The 16,831-nt window shown below is 43.4% G+C and overlaps 1 protein-coding gene across 2 annotated transcripts; it reads right to left on the reverse strand.

Moving 5' to 3' along the window:
• Window positions 1–641: 641 nt before the first annotated feature.
• LOC109852804 (mucin-5AC) lies at window positions 642–16,459 on the reverse strand. 2 transcript variants are annotated; one of them, XM_020424302.1, is made up of 10 exons: window positions 16,086–16,459; window positions 4,429–4,938; window positions 3,285–4,281; window positions 2,521–3,180; window positions 1,958–2,270; window positions 1,768–1,838; window positions 1,467–1,660; window positions 1,248–1,375; window positions 970–1,152; window positions 642–857 (listed from the first exon to the last, which is right to left on the reverse strand). In XM_020424302.1, the coding sequence occupies exons 1-10, from the start codon at window positions 16,183–16,185 to the stop codon at window positions 681–683; spliced, it is 3,333 nt and encodes a 1,110-aa protein (XP_020279891.1). In that variant the 5' UTR covers window positions 16,186–16,459; the 3' UTR covers window positions 642–680. The 2 variants fall into 2 exon arrangements, with proteins under 2 accessions (XP_020279891.1, XP_020279890.1); XM_020424301.1 differs by having other exon boundaries at window positions 3,285–4,284.
• Window positions 16,460–16,831: the final 372 nt, after the last annotated feature.

The raw sequence follows: 16,831 nt of genomic DNA on the forward strand, positions 1-16,831 counted from the left end.
AAAAAAAAAAAAAAAAAAAGAACTTCGGTCGGGAATTGATTATTCTCTCGTTGGACAAGTTATTTTAAGAGAGATCCTCTCTCTCTCTGTATGTATTAAGAGCTGTATATTTTTTTATGTACAACCAAATAGATGATTAATTAAAAAAAAAAAAAAAGAGTGATAACACAAATCAAATCTCTGTTCGTTATGTCGTTTCAATTTCACGAACGACGAGGTGTCGACGTTTATAATCTTATTTGATTTTGATTTTTTTTGTTTTTTTTTAATCAATAAAATCACCGCGACGTTAACAGTGAGTTATCACTTTTTGAAACGCGATCGATTCGTAATCTCCGTTATCGATTATTCTGTGACTAGAGTAAACTTCTTTAATAACAAGAACAAAATAAACGAACAAATTGAACAATTCGACGATAGTGGTGCGCGAAAAAAAACTAACGAGAATAAAAACATTTGACTACGATGTTAAATTGACAATTTGTATTGGATTTTCGCGCGCACGCTGTATATTATATAGAATAGTAAAAAAAGAAAACGCGCGTTTCGACGACAAGCTAGTCTCTAGTTTTTATCTCGTCAATTTTGCTCGCCTAAAAAAAAAAAAGAGCGTCGAATAAATTTTTAAAAGAAATCGGAGATATTTGTAGAAAAATGCAGTTTTTATTGCCGCTCCAAGTTTAGAAGTTCGTGTCGTAATCGGGATGATGACGGTTCGACAAGTTAGTCGTGCTGCTGTCGTAACCGCCGTACTTGCTGCTCGTGTGCGACGGATTGTAGTAATAACCATTCCATTCGGATCGCCAGCTGTCGTACATGTTGTACTTCTTTTCCTGAAAGGATTTGTCAACCAGAATCTAGAAAAAAGGAAGACAGACGTTTCCGGAATGAGCGCGTTTTTTTACAGTCAGTTATCGCAGAATATTTTTAACTTTTCCTATTGTCCGCGATGTGACATTGTTCTATCACCTTGTTGGAAGTCGATTCGAAAGACTTGTCGTTCCAAGATACGTCGGGATCGGTCCAGATCGTGTGAACCGGTTTCGAGTAATCGCTCGATCTGTGACTCGACGTCACGTGCTTCGCCACCTCCTCTTCGTACATAGCGGACACGGTCGGCTTCAGCTTCGATCCATTTTGTCTGTTGACGAGCTGGAAAATAATTTTTTTGTTTTTTATTTTTGTTTCTCGCGTAAAAAAAATTTAACCACACGAGACCACTCGCTAAGGTCTCTCGCGACACTCACCACGGACACACCGAAGACGATAATAAACAGCAAACCTCCGACGCCAATCACTATCACCGCGATGGCCCACTGAGGTATCAGCCTGTCGTCCTTCTCGATGTATTGTGGTGTATTTATTTTAGGTATCACTAAAAAGAAAAGAAAATTATATACACAGATAATAAACAACAGAAAAAGATTTTAAAAAAAAAGTGAAACAAACATTGCGCAAGAACGCACCTACAAAGTCAGTGTATTTGGGATCAATGGTAAAGATTCCCATTCTCAATGCGCCCTTCGCGTTCGTTTCGTTCAAATAATTGACGTTGTACGTCCTGAGCGAGTCGTGAAAAATTACTTTCAGCTCCTGCGTGTTCACTTGTTGCTGTAAATTCGCCAGTTCGACGAAGTAGTCCACCAGAATACTACCTTGACTGAAAAAAGAAACAACAATGATGACAATTTGATATATGATTTATTAATCAAGAACTGATTAATAAATTATCTCTTATTAAATATTCAGATTATATGAAATTTTTACCTGAAGGAATCGATCCTTATGTTTTTGTACCAATTGTTTAACACGCTGGATTTCGAGAATACAAGGTTCATCTGTGAAAAACAAAAATGCGATATATAAAATTATCGATTTTGCACATTTTTTTTTTAAATACGCGAGTTTCACACATTTCGTTCGACGCGAAGAAGAATTTTGTCGATTTTTTTGATACCTCTCGTTCAACTTGATTCGCGAGCTCCTGCCACTCGCGAGTGTTGCGATCGAACAACTCCGGCATCCACGTGGCATTTCCGACGATACGTATCGTGCCGGCGACCTCGCACCCCTCTTCGCAAATACCGGGCGTTGTCGGTCTCGGTGTCGTCGTTGTGGTCGTCGTCGACGACGAGGTGCTCGAAATCTCATTCGTGCTCGGGATCAGCGATACGGACGCAACCGTGGCTGTGCGCGCAGCCTCCAGCAACTTCTCAATCGAGATCGGTGTGGTGGACGGAGTCGGCCATCCGGTAAATTCCGTGGTAGCTCTGAAAAAATTTTTTATCGACAATAACAACATGTTTTTTTTTTATAATATTATAATATTATAAAAAAAGTTAAATATATTAAAATATAATATTATATATAATATTATATATAATATTATAAAAAAAAAGTTATATATATAAATATTAAAAAATATTTTATAATATTTTTGAATATTTAACTTTATCTCTCAACGCAAATGTAATGTGAGAAAACTTTCTAACAAACTTCTTAAATAAAAAACTTTCTCACCTGGTTGGCCATCCTTTCTGTATCTTCGGCGTCACCGCGCCCGGACCATCTCCACGTGGAGTATGCGGAGTGGTTATCTTTTGGACAGGCTTGTTGCGACCACCCGGTCTGCTGGGGAAAACAATTTTCAAACCGATTTTTTTCGTGGTGGACGAATCGGTCCGTTCCGTCGTGACCGTCGTGTTCTGTTCGCTGCTCGCGTTGTCATCAGGCGGCTTGTTATCCGGGGGGACAAAATTTTTTTTCCGCTGTTCGTAGTCCTTAGGCAGCAGAACCGAGATGTCGACCTTGGAAGACGCAAAAAGATCCTGAATGGAAATCTTCTCCGGAGAAACACCGTTAACACTAATTGCCGTGGTCGTCGATGCCGTTGTCGTTATCATCGCGGTGCTCTTTGATTCCTCTTCGATCTTTTTCTTGTTGTAATCAGGAGGCAAGAGAGACGAGATGTCGAATTTGGACTTGGCGAGGATTTCACTCAGAAGAGAACTTTCCGTGGTAGCTGCGTCTTCTCGTTTCAATTTATATCCAGGCGGCAAAAATGCGCTGATGTCTTGAACGACAATGTTGCTCTTAGATTTTGTTTGCGGCGTTGTCGACGTGATTTTCGTAGTCCCATCCGCGGACGCATCCGTTGTTGTCGATTTCGCGGACGGCCATCTGAAGGAAAATGATGATTACAGGGTTTTTTTTTTCACATTTTTTTCGAAAATATTTCTCAATATATCTGTGTAGAAAAAAAAAATCAATGAATATAATTTAACCTGAAGTTTATTCTGGGCGATCCCGTACTCGGTGTGCTTCCCCTGGATACGTAATTCCGAGGTAGCAGACCTTCCAGACTGTCGGTTGTTGCGGTCTCGAGTCGCGGCTTCGCCGTTCCAATGTGTGTGTCCAGTCTCTTGTCGTTGTAACGCCTGGGCACGAACTTGCTGATGACCGGCGTTCTGGCCGTGGTGGTGAAGCTCCTACGAGTCGTCGTTGTGCGATCCTTCTCGGCCAGCACGTCCAGTTGCAACGTGTTACCGGCATTACGAAAACCACCGGTGCCGAGTATGGCGGCCGGTAGCAAGTCGCTGGACAATCTGGACTGCGCCCAGTCGAGCTTGTCGATAATGCTCTCGGTGGATTCGGACGGAAGTTGCGGCGACGTCTTTTTGTTTTCGAACGAGCTGCCAAGCGCATCCACCTGCTCAACGTGATCTATAACCGGGAACGGAAGAAAGCGCGCGCCCGATACGCTACGACTGGTCTGGACGGAGGCCAGAATCCTCGAGTCTTCTGTGGTCACTTCCGAATGTTCTGTCGTCTGAGCGAGCAGAACGGATGACGACGACGACGACGACGACGGTGGCGGCTGCACGACCTGTTCCGTGGTGGTCGGGGAGACGGTTGTCGGCACCGATATCGTGCCGTTCACCACGCTCTTCGTGGTCACCACGGACACCACGGAACCGCCTATAAGAATGGAACTGACATCGGCGGAAGAAGAAACGTCGCTCTGATCCTTCTTCTTGGGCGCGCCAAGAACAGAGAACGTGTTGTCGCTGCCTTCCATAGAGGAGCCACGTTCCGAATCTTCCGTCGTCGACGATATCGGATCGTCGACCTTCTTCTCGTCGACAACACGCGACGACGAGCCGGAGGACGACTCGTGCGAAGAAACGTCTTCGTCTCTTTTCTTGAACGCGCCGTGCTCCGAGTCCATCACGACGTCATCATCCTCTTCGGATTCCGGATCCGGATAGTCGAGGTTTTCGCCTTCTTGAGAAAAAAAGAAAAAAAAAACAAAGAGATGTTACGCGATTTTAACAGCAAATATAAAAAATTTTACAACATTTACGTATTTCTTAATTAATTAAAAACAAAAAAAAATAAACAATTTAACACAGCGAGTTGCAAACTTACCAACGGCGTCGTATCTGGAACGATTCCCGTTCTCGTAATCGTCGTAATAATAATACGTGTTCTCGTCCTGATTCGTCGGAGGATTCTCGAAGTAATCCTCATCTCTGGAATTGTCGACCGTTCGGACATTTGACACGCTACTGGTTTCCGCCGGGGATCTCTCTTTCTTCTTCGTTGCGCCATTATCGCTATCGGATGGATCTTCTTCCTCCTCTCCCACCTCCTCCTCCTCCTCCTCCTCCTCTTCCACTTCTTCCACCACATCTTCGTGCTTATCTTCATCTTCGTAATCCTCGGCGTTGTACGACGTCGGCTTGGATTTCTCTTCCTCCTCGCCTCCATCCTTCGATTTCAATGTGTCCATCACGTCGTTGTTCTCGTCCGGCGAATGAGACGCCAACGACGCGTTGTTGTCGGCCTCTTTGTTTGACGGCGACGCATTTTCATCTTGCTTCTCGTAAACCGAATTCGTTGGTATCAGTTGCGAGAGTTTGTCCCATGATTGAATTTCTGAAAAAAAAAAATCAACGACAACAATGTAGAACAGATAGAATACACATGTTAAAAAAAATTATATAACTTTTTTATATCATCGGGAATTCGGTCGGTTTTTAACAATTGTTTTTTTTTTTGTTTGCGCGTGCGGCGTGAGAATTTGTCTCGCTGAAAAACCGAACGGCGGTTACGCCGAAAGTCGCGAAGAAAGCGGGGAGAGGAGACGCTTTCTAGCATTGTCTCTTTGCGATGAAGTATCTGAACGATGGAAACGATAAAAAAAAAAGTTTATTTTAATTCACATCAGTATCTTATACAATGTTATATATATATATTTTTTTTTTCACATAATAAATAATTTATTTCAATCTGCATTTTTATCGCGCGCGCTATAATTCACTCGCGTGTAATTTTTCACGTTCTTTCCCCCCTCCCGCCCCCCTCCGCTTCGTTTTGTCGCTCCGCGGATATTCAGGCCACGCACAGAAATTGCAATTGCAAAATCGAATAGTTTCACGCGAAACGCTTATAATATAAATAAATAATGTATTTCCGCGCGTATATTAAAATTTATATCGCTTATATATTATATATTGTGTGTTACATAAATAAAACGTACACACACACACACACACGTCTCGTTTTATAATGTTATTCCTATAAATACGCGTTCATTATTAGCACACGGTGCTAAATTAAATATCAACGCGCACACACGCATACACACATGCGTGTGTGAATTATTATTAAACGACGGTGTACTACTACAAGAGAGATATTCGCGAGATAGGCTTTCGTGGGCAGCCGCAACAAGTGGAAAAACGTGTTGCGTTCGCGAGCGATTTAATTAATCGGCAAACGAGAAAAGATTTGTTACGAGAGTAGAAGGTACGCGATTCGTTACGATCGGCCGTAACAAAAGAAAGCGCACGACGACAACGACGACAAGAGACGGTAGTGGTGGTAGTATATTATATCCGGTAGTTCTCTCCGCGCCTATATATCGGCTGACCTGCCGATTGTGCCGATACCTGTCCGACTTTTACGTTCGATCGACTCGCCTTTGGCAGCAGTCCGATTTGCAGTGGCATTTAGAAAAAAAGACACGCGCCACTTCCTTCTTCGTTGTTACGTCGAGAGTTCGATATATATCGTTCGGGATATCTCTTGACGGAGTTTTCCGCGGCCGGTTTTCGCGCGCGCGCGCGATCGTTGCTCGTTTCGTTTATATATACGACGTCTATTCTCAAACGGGGGAAGGGGGACAGGGGCCTCACAATGCTCGACAGAATGTATTATCGTGGCAAGGTGAAAGGCGAAGTTATATCGGCGGCGCATTTCCCCGCAGTACGGCGCTATTTAAAACGAGTCGCGATCGCGCGCGCGCGCGCGCAGACATAAATTTATTATTAACGGTTTGCGCAATATAAATCGGGATAAAAATCTCCGGGGGGATTTGGGGGGAGGGGGGGGGAGATGAATATTATACCCGGCGGTGCGCTAGACGGGGTCGATGGGAAGTTCGCGCGCGCAATAAGCTCAGGAAATACGAGAGCCCCCGGCCGAGAGAGATCCGGGGATCTACGGAGAGAGCAAAGGGCGCAACGGGGGCGGGGGGGGGGGGAAATGTACCGTAAAACGAGTACAGGCCGCGATTATTATGTCGTGCGCGCCCTGTGTTACAAAAGAAGCGCGAAAGATACGCATCGACGTACACGTTGCATCGTCGACGTCGAGGATTGAGGAGAAACTTGCTTGCTTGCGAAGCAAATTGCAAATCTCGCGCGTGAGATTGGTCCAAATGTGTGGGTTTTCGCGCCAGTAAGTAAAAAAAAAAAAAAAAAAAAAAAGAGCGGAAGGAAAACAATCTAAGTTGCGTGTCTGAAGACACCGACTATGCTACTATGTTCCGTCTCTAAAATTAATTTTATAAAATTTCTCGACGTCTTTTTTTGGTTTTTGAATTTGCTAAAAACTCTGTCGGAGAGAAATCAGACTAGTTTGTTTTTTTGTTTTGTTTTGGTTTTTTTTTTTTTTTTCATTGAAAAACGTTTCGACACTTCGCTCCGCGTCGTGTTTCTCTTTCGCAATTAATTCTTAATCGTTAGATCTTTATCTCAACGCCCGGCGCGCGCGTTGGGATTAAAGTTACTCTCTCTTTCTATCCGTCTATCTATCTACCTCTCTTTCTCTCTCTCTCTCTCTCTGTCTATTCGCCGCCAAGTAAACTGAAATATTACGAGCACAGCCTCCGGGTGCTGTGCAATTCAATCCCGAGAAGAGTATACCTTTGTTGTCCCCACGCGGCCACCAAACGTTCGGCCCCCCCCGTAATGTCGTGCTTGTATGTCAGTGTCGTAACTGAAATAGTTTTGTAGGCGTGAACGGCGCGCGATCGGTGATCGAGAGAGACCTCGAAATCCGAACGCGAATAATAATAACAACATATACATAAACGAAGGCGAGGTTACTCTAAACCGTTCGGCTTGCGTTCGGTTTTATCTCGCGAGCGAGCGAGCGGGTCTTTCAACCTCTCCGGGTCAATCACCACCACCACCACCAGGCGTGATCGCCCGCGCGCAATTTCGCGCGGGGAAAAAAATTTGTCCCCGCGCGTGTCGTGCGGCGCCGCTTTCCCTCGGAGAAAACGCGCGCGCGATGCGGCGACGCATTTTAATTAACAATGTCAATAAAATTGCCGCCAATTATCTGCGACACAAACATACATAGCGATAAAATAATACACCGTCGCAATTTTCCGCAACAAGACAACAATTTTGCGAAAAGTGAAAAAAGCGCGCGAGGAAATCATTTTCTCTCCTCGCGCTAATTGCGCTTCCGCGAGGTCTACTATTATAAAAAAAAAGGAAGAACGACACCGCGCGCGTGTGTATTTCTCGCGAGAGAAGCGTCAATTTCTCCATCTCTTCTAATCTCTTTCAAACGCGCGTCGGAATTTCCGTACACACGCGCGCGCGATTTCTCTACCCGCTCGTCCCCTGACTTTCTACCGCGCAGCCACATCGGTGTGCGTGCGTGTGTGCGTGTGATCTGCAATAAAAAATCTGGATTGTAAATCCGTATCTGTCTGTCCGCGCTTGTTTAAAATATCTCGTACGCGCGATCGCGAAAAACTCATCATCCCCACGGCGCGGCAATAATAAGACCACGCGCGCGTCGTCGCCGCCAAAACGACGACGTGAATATTTATTATTGGCGCGCGCGGCCACAAATAGCCCGCGTTATAATTAATATAATCGCGCGCATTGCCCCCCGATCGCCGCGCGCATTACAATCGCGGTCCGCGATTAATAGATCGGCATGGGGGGAGGAAGGGCGCATAAATTAAGAGGCGGGAGGGAGGTTCGAGCCCGCTACTCTCGAACGCGCGTTGAACCTCACAATACAAAGTGCTCGCGAGAGCAGCCGGTTAAGGTGTGCGCATAATATAATATTGCGCCTCTCACTCGCGGATGATACATCGCCGCAAATCGACCCGCGCGCAAACTCGGAAGGAGAGGAGAGTAATTTCGCTCACAGCGAAATACGTTAAGAATGGAAGGTGTAAAACGGAAAGTGGCAACCTTATATTGCGCGATGCGCAATAAAATAATAGGTTCGAGAAGCAAGCTCAACGCGCGCGCGCGCGCGCGCGTTGTAATATCGATTACATCTCCGCACCGCGAGCGACCGCTCTTACGACGGTCCCTATAATCTCTCGGTGTACCCACGGATCATCGATCGATAGAAATTTCCCGTCCCGAGTAGATCGAGACGAGATATTAAGGCCGCAAACTATTTGCGCGCGCAAATGAATATATATAATTTAAAATCAAACAGGTACAAGAACAAGCGAATTTAAATTAAATTCGCGCTCGTGTTATTCCTCTTCTAATCTCCGTTGTCTCTCCCTCGCGCGATTAATTTCTCGATTAATTTAATCATGTATCTCTTAACGAACGAAAGAGAGAAAAAAAATAACATTCTTTTTTTCGTCATTTAAGGGAGTGTTGGCGCGTTAATTTCGCGACCGGGAGAATCAGCTGAGCTTCCGAGGCGCTCGGCGCTTTAAAATCGGTTGTAAATTTTTATATGCTTAACGCCACACACAGAGATATTATCGCCACCGCCGGGCGAGTAATAAAATATTGCGGTAATAGATCATCATCATCATCATCATCATCCAGTTTGTATTAACTCGGGATTAATGACTATCGCGCGATAAACCATAAAGCAGTTCTCTCTCGTTCGAGAGACTCACTTTCCGCGGAGCCAAACGCGGAGCACGACCGTGAAACGTTACGAGAGTGCGCTTCCACTCGCTCGAATCTTACGAAATTATCTGACTCAATCGGACCGATCTCGGATCCTTGAAATTTTTTTTTTTTCAAGTACCTTAAAACGAACCCGTGACTTTTTCTGTTTTTTTTTTTTTGTCTCGAGAACAAAGAAGGAAAGATGTTGTTACGTAAGTTAACGATCTCGTTTCCTCATCGCCCGAGAAAAAAGAAAATTTGTATTTTTTCGAGACTCTCATTGTCCTCGTCAACGTCAAGAATACACCGCCTACTCGTTAGTCTCTTGCATTATTATTGCGGGACGCGTATCGAGCTCTACATAACATATATATATGTAAGCAGAGCACAGACGTAGTGTCTCTCTTGCGAGATTATTACGCGCGAGACTTTATATAACTTCTTCAGCTTCTCTCTCTCAAAATGTCTCTCGCGCAATTCCACGCGTTGCAAGCAGACCGTAGACACGCGGCGCGGTCCGAGTTTGTCAGCGAGAAGGTAATTCCACTTGTGATGTCTCTCTTGTACGCGAGAACATTCGCGCCCTGTGTGTGTGTGTGCGCGCGCGCGCGCAATGTCACAACTTGTAAAATGACACACAATCCGCGTTTCCGCTGTGAGAATTAACGCGTAGATCGCAAAAGAGTTTTATCATCGCTCGCGCTTGTCATTGCGTGGCTTATAACGTGTGTTTTCAATTCAGCGCGCGTTTACAAACTCCGACCCCAAACCGTTTCACGTCGAACGCGAGAAAACGCACGCGCGGCCACGCGCACGACGATTACGGCAACCACACACACACACACACATACACACACTTCGAAAGCCTCGGTTCTCGCTATTTATTGTACCATGAAGCAAAGTCTCTCTTATCTAATCCGCACGCGAGCGCGAAGAAGACTCCCACGAGGACGCGCGCGCGCGCGCGCGCTGACCTGATTTGCAAATCTTTTATCCCTTGGGACGTAACTACTACCGCGACACATGTTTTGTTTTCGTATTTAATTAACGTGTCGAACGATCCGTAGAAAATATCGCGAAGACATCCGCGAGTTGGAAAATTGACAAAAAAAAAAAAAAAAAAAAACATCTTTGAACGAATAAACAAAAATGTCAATTTTACACGCACGCTGGTTTTCGATCAATCGCAGTCTGAGAGAGATCTCGCTTCCTCAAATGAAAGAGAAGCGAAAAAGCGAACAAATGAAATAGAGTGTAACGGGAGAGGAGAAAGACAGGTAAAATGCGCGTATAGAGAGTAAAAAAAATGTGAGCACAGTAAATGTGTAACACACGTGTTTCTCCTAGATTTCATTTCTGGTCTGTTTTTATGTGATTTTATATAAACTTTCTCTCTTCCCTCTAGATTTCTTTGAAATATCACACCGCTTTTCTTTGGCGAGGGGGATGGGGATATTATTATTGTCATACATGGGCGTTCGCGCGCGCCTATGTGTGTTATTACACTTTCTTTCTTTCGAAACATCCGCGCGCACACAGGAAGAAGAGAAATTTATTTAAATTAATTTTTATTTCCGCAGAGAGAAGAGGAAATTTATTTGAAATTTATATTCCTACCGTTGTTGCACGTTGGGTTGGTTTTCTACAAGAGAGCAATAAATAATTTAACGAATTTTACAATGAATTTTAAGCGCGTCGCGCCTCGTTGAAAAATTTACGCGCCGCCCTTCGCAATTTTTGTTTTTTTGTTTTTTTTTTTTACGATCGACGCGCGCACGTTCCGCGCGAGATTCTGGTTTTTCACAGAACGCGAGTTTCCTCATCGCGCGAAACGATCGACGCATTCCTCTCGTGGTTAGAGTAGTAGGCCAATACGTTTCTCGCGAACGGCAGAAATTGATGCGTCAGACTTTCTCAATCTCGTCGATTTCCCGCGCGATGTTGCGAAGCGCCGTGTTAATCCTCCGCGGAGAATTGTGCGTGTATGAAACAACGGTCAGATGGGCGTCATGAATCAGATTGTATTACAAAAACAAAAAAAAAAAGAGATGAAGTCTGAGAAACAAGTCGCGCGGAGAAGGTCGTCGTTTGCTGCGTGTGTGTTTCTCAACTCCGACGTCGATGCTTCGAATTCCTTGATCACCGTTCCGTGTCGCGGCGTGCACCTTAACCGGCGAAAACGAAAGAGAAGGCGCGCAACGTTTGTTGACAACGACGTATATATATAAATACGCGAGACAGAAAATATTTGCGGGCAATATATACATGTGGATTTCTTTCAAAGCGGATAAACTGGTAATTAACATCTCTGTGGAACGCAAACAAGTGACACACTTTGAAATATTCCACAACTTCAAGTGTAACGCGGCGCACAATTCACTTGGAACTTTATCTCGGCGTGCAAACTGTACACGCGGAAAACATTTGTTGGAATAACGAGCGGATTAGTTGCCGTGCGAAAAATTTGCCAATCTTATTTTTGTTTCGCCAACAAAACGTTTTTTTTTTAATGAAACAAAACAAATTCAGAGTAGACTCGACAAAAATTTTTCTTGCCGGTCGTGCAACAGCAAAAGTTTTGGAAAGAAAAACAATACTTTTTATTTAGAATACGTCATACGCGTTTCGATCCTTGTGCTAGATCTTCGGTGACAAACTACACACATCAATGAATATAAAAAAATTAATTTTGATTTGCTCATTAAAATTGTAATAATAAAAAAAACAAATTTGTTTTCCGCGTACTGTGTAAGTTTTCAGTAAAAAAAAAAATCTTTCTTTAAGTTACAATATGATATAATATAAAATTATAATTTTAAGTTAAATTATAATTATAATTTTAAGTAAAATTTTAATTATAATTTTAAGTTATAATATAATATAAAAGTTTAAGTTACAATATAATATAATATAAAATTATATAATATGATACAATATAGTTATAATATAATATAAATATCGTTAAGGATATTTGATTATATTTATTCTCTTCTCCTTTTCTCGATATCTCGGCTTTGCGATATATTATTATATTTTTGCGTAAGATTTTTTCAGACGAGAGTCTGATTATCAGGCTCGCTCATATTTGCGAACAATCTTCGCTTTACGTGCGAACGTAGCGCGCGTTTGTTTTATTTCCACTCTTTCATACAGAGTGACACGAGATCGTCAAGATTTTATATATTCCGTACTGTGTGTGTGCATTTGGCGTCTCAAGGTATACATGAAGAGAACTACACCCATACCTCCTCCTCCGCGTGGCCGTGAGAAGGCAGCAGTCGTTGCAGTTTGCGAGAAAATTGTCGCGCGATGCAAAATATCGCCGCGTTCTCCGCGCGAGGCGCAGAAATCGTGGAAAATCATCAAACGCGCGATAACGTGTTTGGTATTTCTTTTTCCCTTCCTCCTCCCCCCCCTCCGCGGGATCAGTTCGAATGCAAATTTCACTCTTTATATCTACCTGCTGCGCCTTTCGCTTTTGCAAACAACCTAAACCTGGAAGGAAGGTCGTTCGTTGCTACCAGAGAGACACGCTCGTCCAAATTCCTGCAACTTGTAGCGCCGCACTCGAAACGCACTCGGAAAGAAACGAAGGACGCCGAGAAGGGTGAAGAAACGCGTTTTGCGAACTTCACACCCGCGTGTGACGTGGCAATTTTATTTTGGGAGAGAGAAGCGCGCAAACCTCCTCCTCTCCTCCCCTCAACGATTGCGATTCGAATTCGCAACAGATCGGAGAGAGCAGAGGGACGTTTACAACCGTGTTCTCGCATACTTTCTATATATATATATATACATATATATATGTATATCGTATGTTGGAATTTTTCGCAGCGAATCTCTTCGCGCGAGCAAAAGGTGTTTCGCGACCTTTCCGAGGAGTTTCGCGCGCTCCGTGTGTGCGCGCGGGATTTCATTAAAGTCACGTACGATCGCGAGACTTTCGCGGCTGATATTTTATTGCGACTATATTATATATATCCCTCACAATGCTGCCGATTCGATCTCACACGATGCTTTGTGCTCTTTTAACAAGTACAATTAACATAAATTTGTTTATCATTTGCGCGTATATTTTCTATTGAAAAAAAAAAAATTTATCTATACTGAGAAACAATATTTGAAAAAAACATTTGTACGGCGAAACAAAGACGTCGTGCGAATTTGGTACAATCTAGTCTCTTTGTTTTGATTAATTAATTAATTAATTAATTTTTTGTATCGAACGACTTTCGGATGAGAAACTCACAAGTGATTTTTTTTTTTATCACACGAGCGATAAAACTTGCAATTTATGTCCCAGGTCTTTGTTTTATAACGAATATAATTTATTTGTTTCTTTTTGTATCGAGTGATTTTCGTGATGAGAGACGCACAAGTGATCTGTTTTTTTTTTTTTTGATTTCACAGACAGTTGCATAACAGATCAGTCTGTGTAAAAAAGTGGCACACATCGTCTGTAGGGATTGCGCATAATCGCGTATTCTTGGATAGATACACTCGGAGTGTACCGAATAATAAGGTGCATATAACGAAGCGCATACGCATTATATCCCTTATGAATATAACCAAGCGTGACGTACGATTGTGTTTTGACAATCATTTGCCAATCCCGCCGTGTTCGCGTAAGTCGTCGACGATAAGCGTAACAATGGCGAACACAAAGGCAAGATTGGCGAGGGATTGCGCGTTTACTCGTTATTTACAAATCGAGAGTATCCGCACCGCTACGGTTTCCACCACGTACGAACTACGTGGATCTCGCCGATCTCGCCCCCGCTGTCCATTATACTCCGAGACAATGAGGGGGACCAGCCTCACTCGGGTCCGAGCGAACCGCGCGCCATTGGCAAATACCGTATCGCAATATCAATTGTGCGCGCTACCGCTTCGGAACGCTCGTGACCATTGGCCATTATTATTATATCCGCGCTGTTATACGTTTGTTGAATTTTCTTTTTTGCGGTTTGCGAGCGAGATGATTTTTCGAGACAAATCTCCGTCCCAAGTACACCACGTCGCGTTACCGCAGAAACGATGACGGGGAAAACAGAACCGCGCGAGTATAAAATTTCGCAAGCGAAGACGCGGGAGGAGATGATGATGTCTCAATTCTATCTCGCGCGCGTTATTACTCAATCGACCGACGGAGTTTCGTCGAGTCGATGCGGAGTCGATTCCTTTATTCTCTTGGATTTTTTTCTAACGACATTTTATTTTTGCAAAGCAATTTTAATAAATTGCCGAGTCGCGTTTGTGAAGATTCTCGAGAATTCAAGCGCGAAATAAAATTTGTGTATGTTCAACCAAATTTGAAAAATCTAAAGCTTGTACAAAAAATGAACAATAAAAATTTAGATATGTTACAAATGATTCTATATACAAAAAAAAATATACATATGACAAATTTAATACTAATTTAATAAATATTAATTTAGCGATAAGTAAGCATTTGTTTTTTTCATGTTTTTTTTTTTTTTCATTTGTCGATGAGGAATTGACGCCCAACCGTCCCCGGGAATCTTTCATTGAAGTATAATAAGATAGAAAGTAGGACACTCTGTGTGTATAAGTATGAACAATGCGTAGCATCAGCCAGACTATAAAACGGACTCGAAGATACCGTTTCGATTTGATTATTCGATTTTACACACACCTATTTATAAATTATATAGAAACACATATATAAATATATATATATATATACCCAGATAGCCAAATGTGAAAACTCAATATAAAGCGAATCATTGTGTAAATTAAGTTGCTTGCCAGTTGCTGTTATGTTGTTTTTATTTAATGCAACCGAAAATGATTTTGTCAATTCGGTATCAATATATATTGAGTTTTATTGTCAATCCGTTGTTTTAGCCAATGTTTATGACAAGCGAGTCAGCACAATATGTGAGCAATATGTCGGCAATGATTTTTATTCAGTTGAGAAAAATAATATAAGTTTATTGTGAGCCGACGAGTTGTTAGGAACTTGCTGTTATTATATATTATTTTGAAAACTGGCAAGAACGTATTGAAAAGAGGATACGCTCTTTTTGTTACATTGCTGAAAACTTATGAGCAATATTTGTGGCAACTTGCCAACAACTTGCACTCAGTTGGCTATCTGGATATATATACAATATTTATGTACATAAATTTATTTGTACTTTACGCGGGACGACTTCCACGAGAGAATACATAACAAAAAAAAGAAAAACCTAACGGAAAGCGAATAAAAAATACAAGATGTTGACGAGCAAAAAAATTCGCAATATTTACGAATATCCTTCCCTCCATACGCTCGCGAATGAACAAATCCGCGGATTCACGGCTTAAACAAGTCGACGTGTATCCACGGATTTATGACCGCACAACGTACATAAAAGGATTTAGAAATCCTTTACATTTCTCTGTATGAAGTATCAAGGATTAACATTTTGAGAAGTCCATAACGTAGAGGACAGAGCTTTTCACACTCTATAACTTTTACTTAATCAATAAAACAATTCATAACGAGCGTATTTATATTCTTCGACCAATCAGGTAAGGTGTGTCCGAACAGTATTGTGTTTTTTACATAAACGGTCTTAAAAAAAAAAACTCTCCACAATCATCAACGCGGCGCATTCCAGCGACGGATCGTGCAAGCATTCAAATCTCTCGTTGCGAAGAAACCGCCGCCGCCGCTGATCGGCGGCCGTCGTGGTCTCTCTCTCTCTCTCTCTCTCGGTCCCGTCACTCAGGTTTTCTGCGCGTAATATCCTTCACATTCACCGCGTGTACCCATGAAAGGCTCGCGAACTGCCGACGCTCTAATGCCACAACGCGATCCGACAAAGCGACGCGCGAAGCAAGCAGGTTTTTTGAACAAGCATCATCAAAACAACGACAATGTTCAAAAGGATCGCTTACCCTCTTGATGAGCAGAAGCGACAAACGCGCAAAAGACCAGCAGCAGACGCAGAAGAAGGACTTGGCGGCTTGAGGCCGCTTCTCGTCGATTCCTCAGCATCGCGACGGACCGAGCATCGGATCCTCAGCTCATCTCGCGATCGACCGACCAGCAGTTCCCCATTCGACGCCGCGCGGAGTGTCACGTTTTCGGCGAATATCGCCGTCTCAGCGGAAGAGAGAACTGTCAAGAGTTTCGTGTTTTTTTAGCCGCGCGTTGATCGTCGACGGAAAGATACCATATCGCTCTGTACCGAAGCGACGAACGTGTTTCGTTGGCGAGCACGGCGCGCTTGTCACTGGCGAACGCGAACGTGCGAACGGGTAGAAAGCAAAATCCCACTTTCACTTGTGGCCGAGGCAAGGCGCGCGCTCGAGGCGGAGCTGGGCACGTCGAGGCCGCCTGGATCCACCGTCCCTTCCAACGTGCCGAAGATCCCTCCTTGGTCCTCTTCGTCCTCCCCCTCATCATTCACCTTCCTCTTCTCTTTCTTGTTGATGTCCCGATGTCGACAAATGCGCTTCGCTGCTGTACGCGTTTTGGCGTTCGTGAAAAATGACCGATCGCAGGATCAACGGAAGCGAGCAAAAAAAAAAAAGACGATGGCAACGACGGCGTAAATCCTGACGACAATGGCCGCAGTCCTCGCCGGGGGGATGTCTCTTCAGCGCTTTTAAACGGAAAGAATAAAGAAATATAGGATTTG

The sequence above is a fragment of the Pseudomyrmex gracilis genome, unplaced genomic scaffold, assembly GCF_002006095.1.
Source record: "Pseudomyrmex gracilis isolate BER0280 unplaced genomic scaffold, ASM200609v1 scaffold_36, whole genome shotgun sequence".
In the NCBI taxonomy this organism is placed as follows: Eukaryota; Metazoa; Arthropoda; class Insecta; order Hymenoptera; family Formicidae; genus Pseudomyrmex; species Pseudomyrmex gracilis.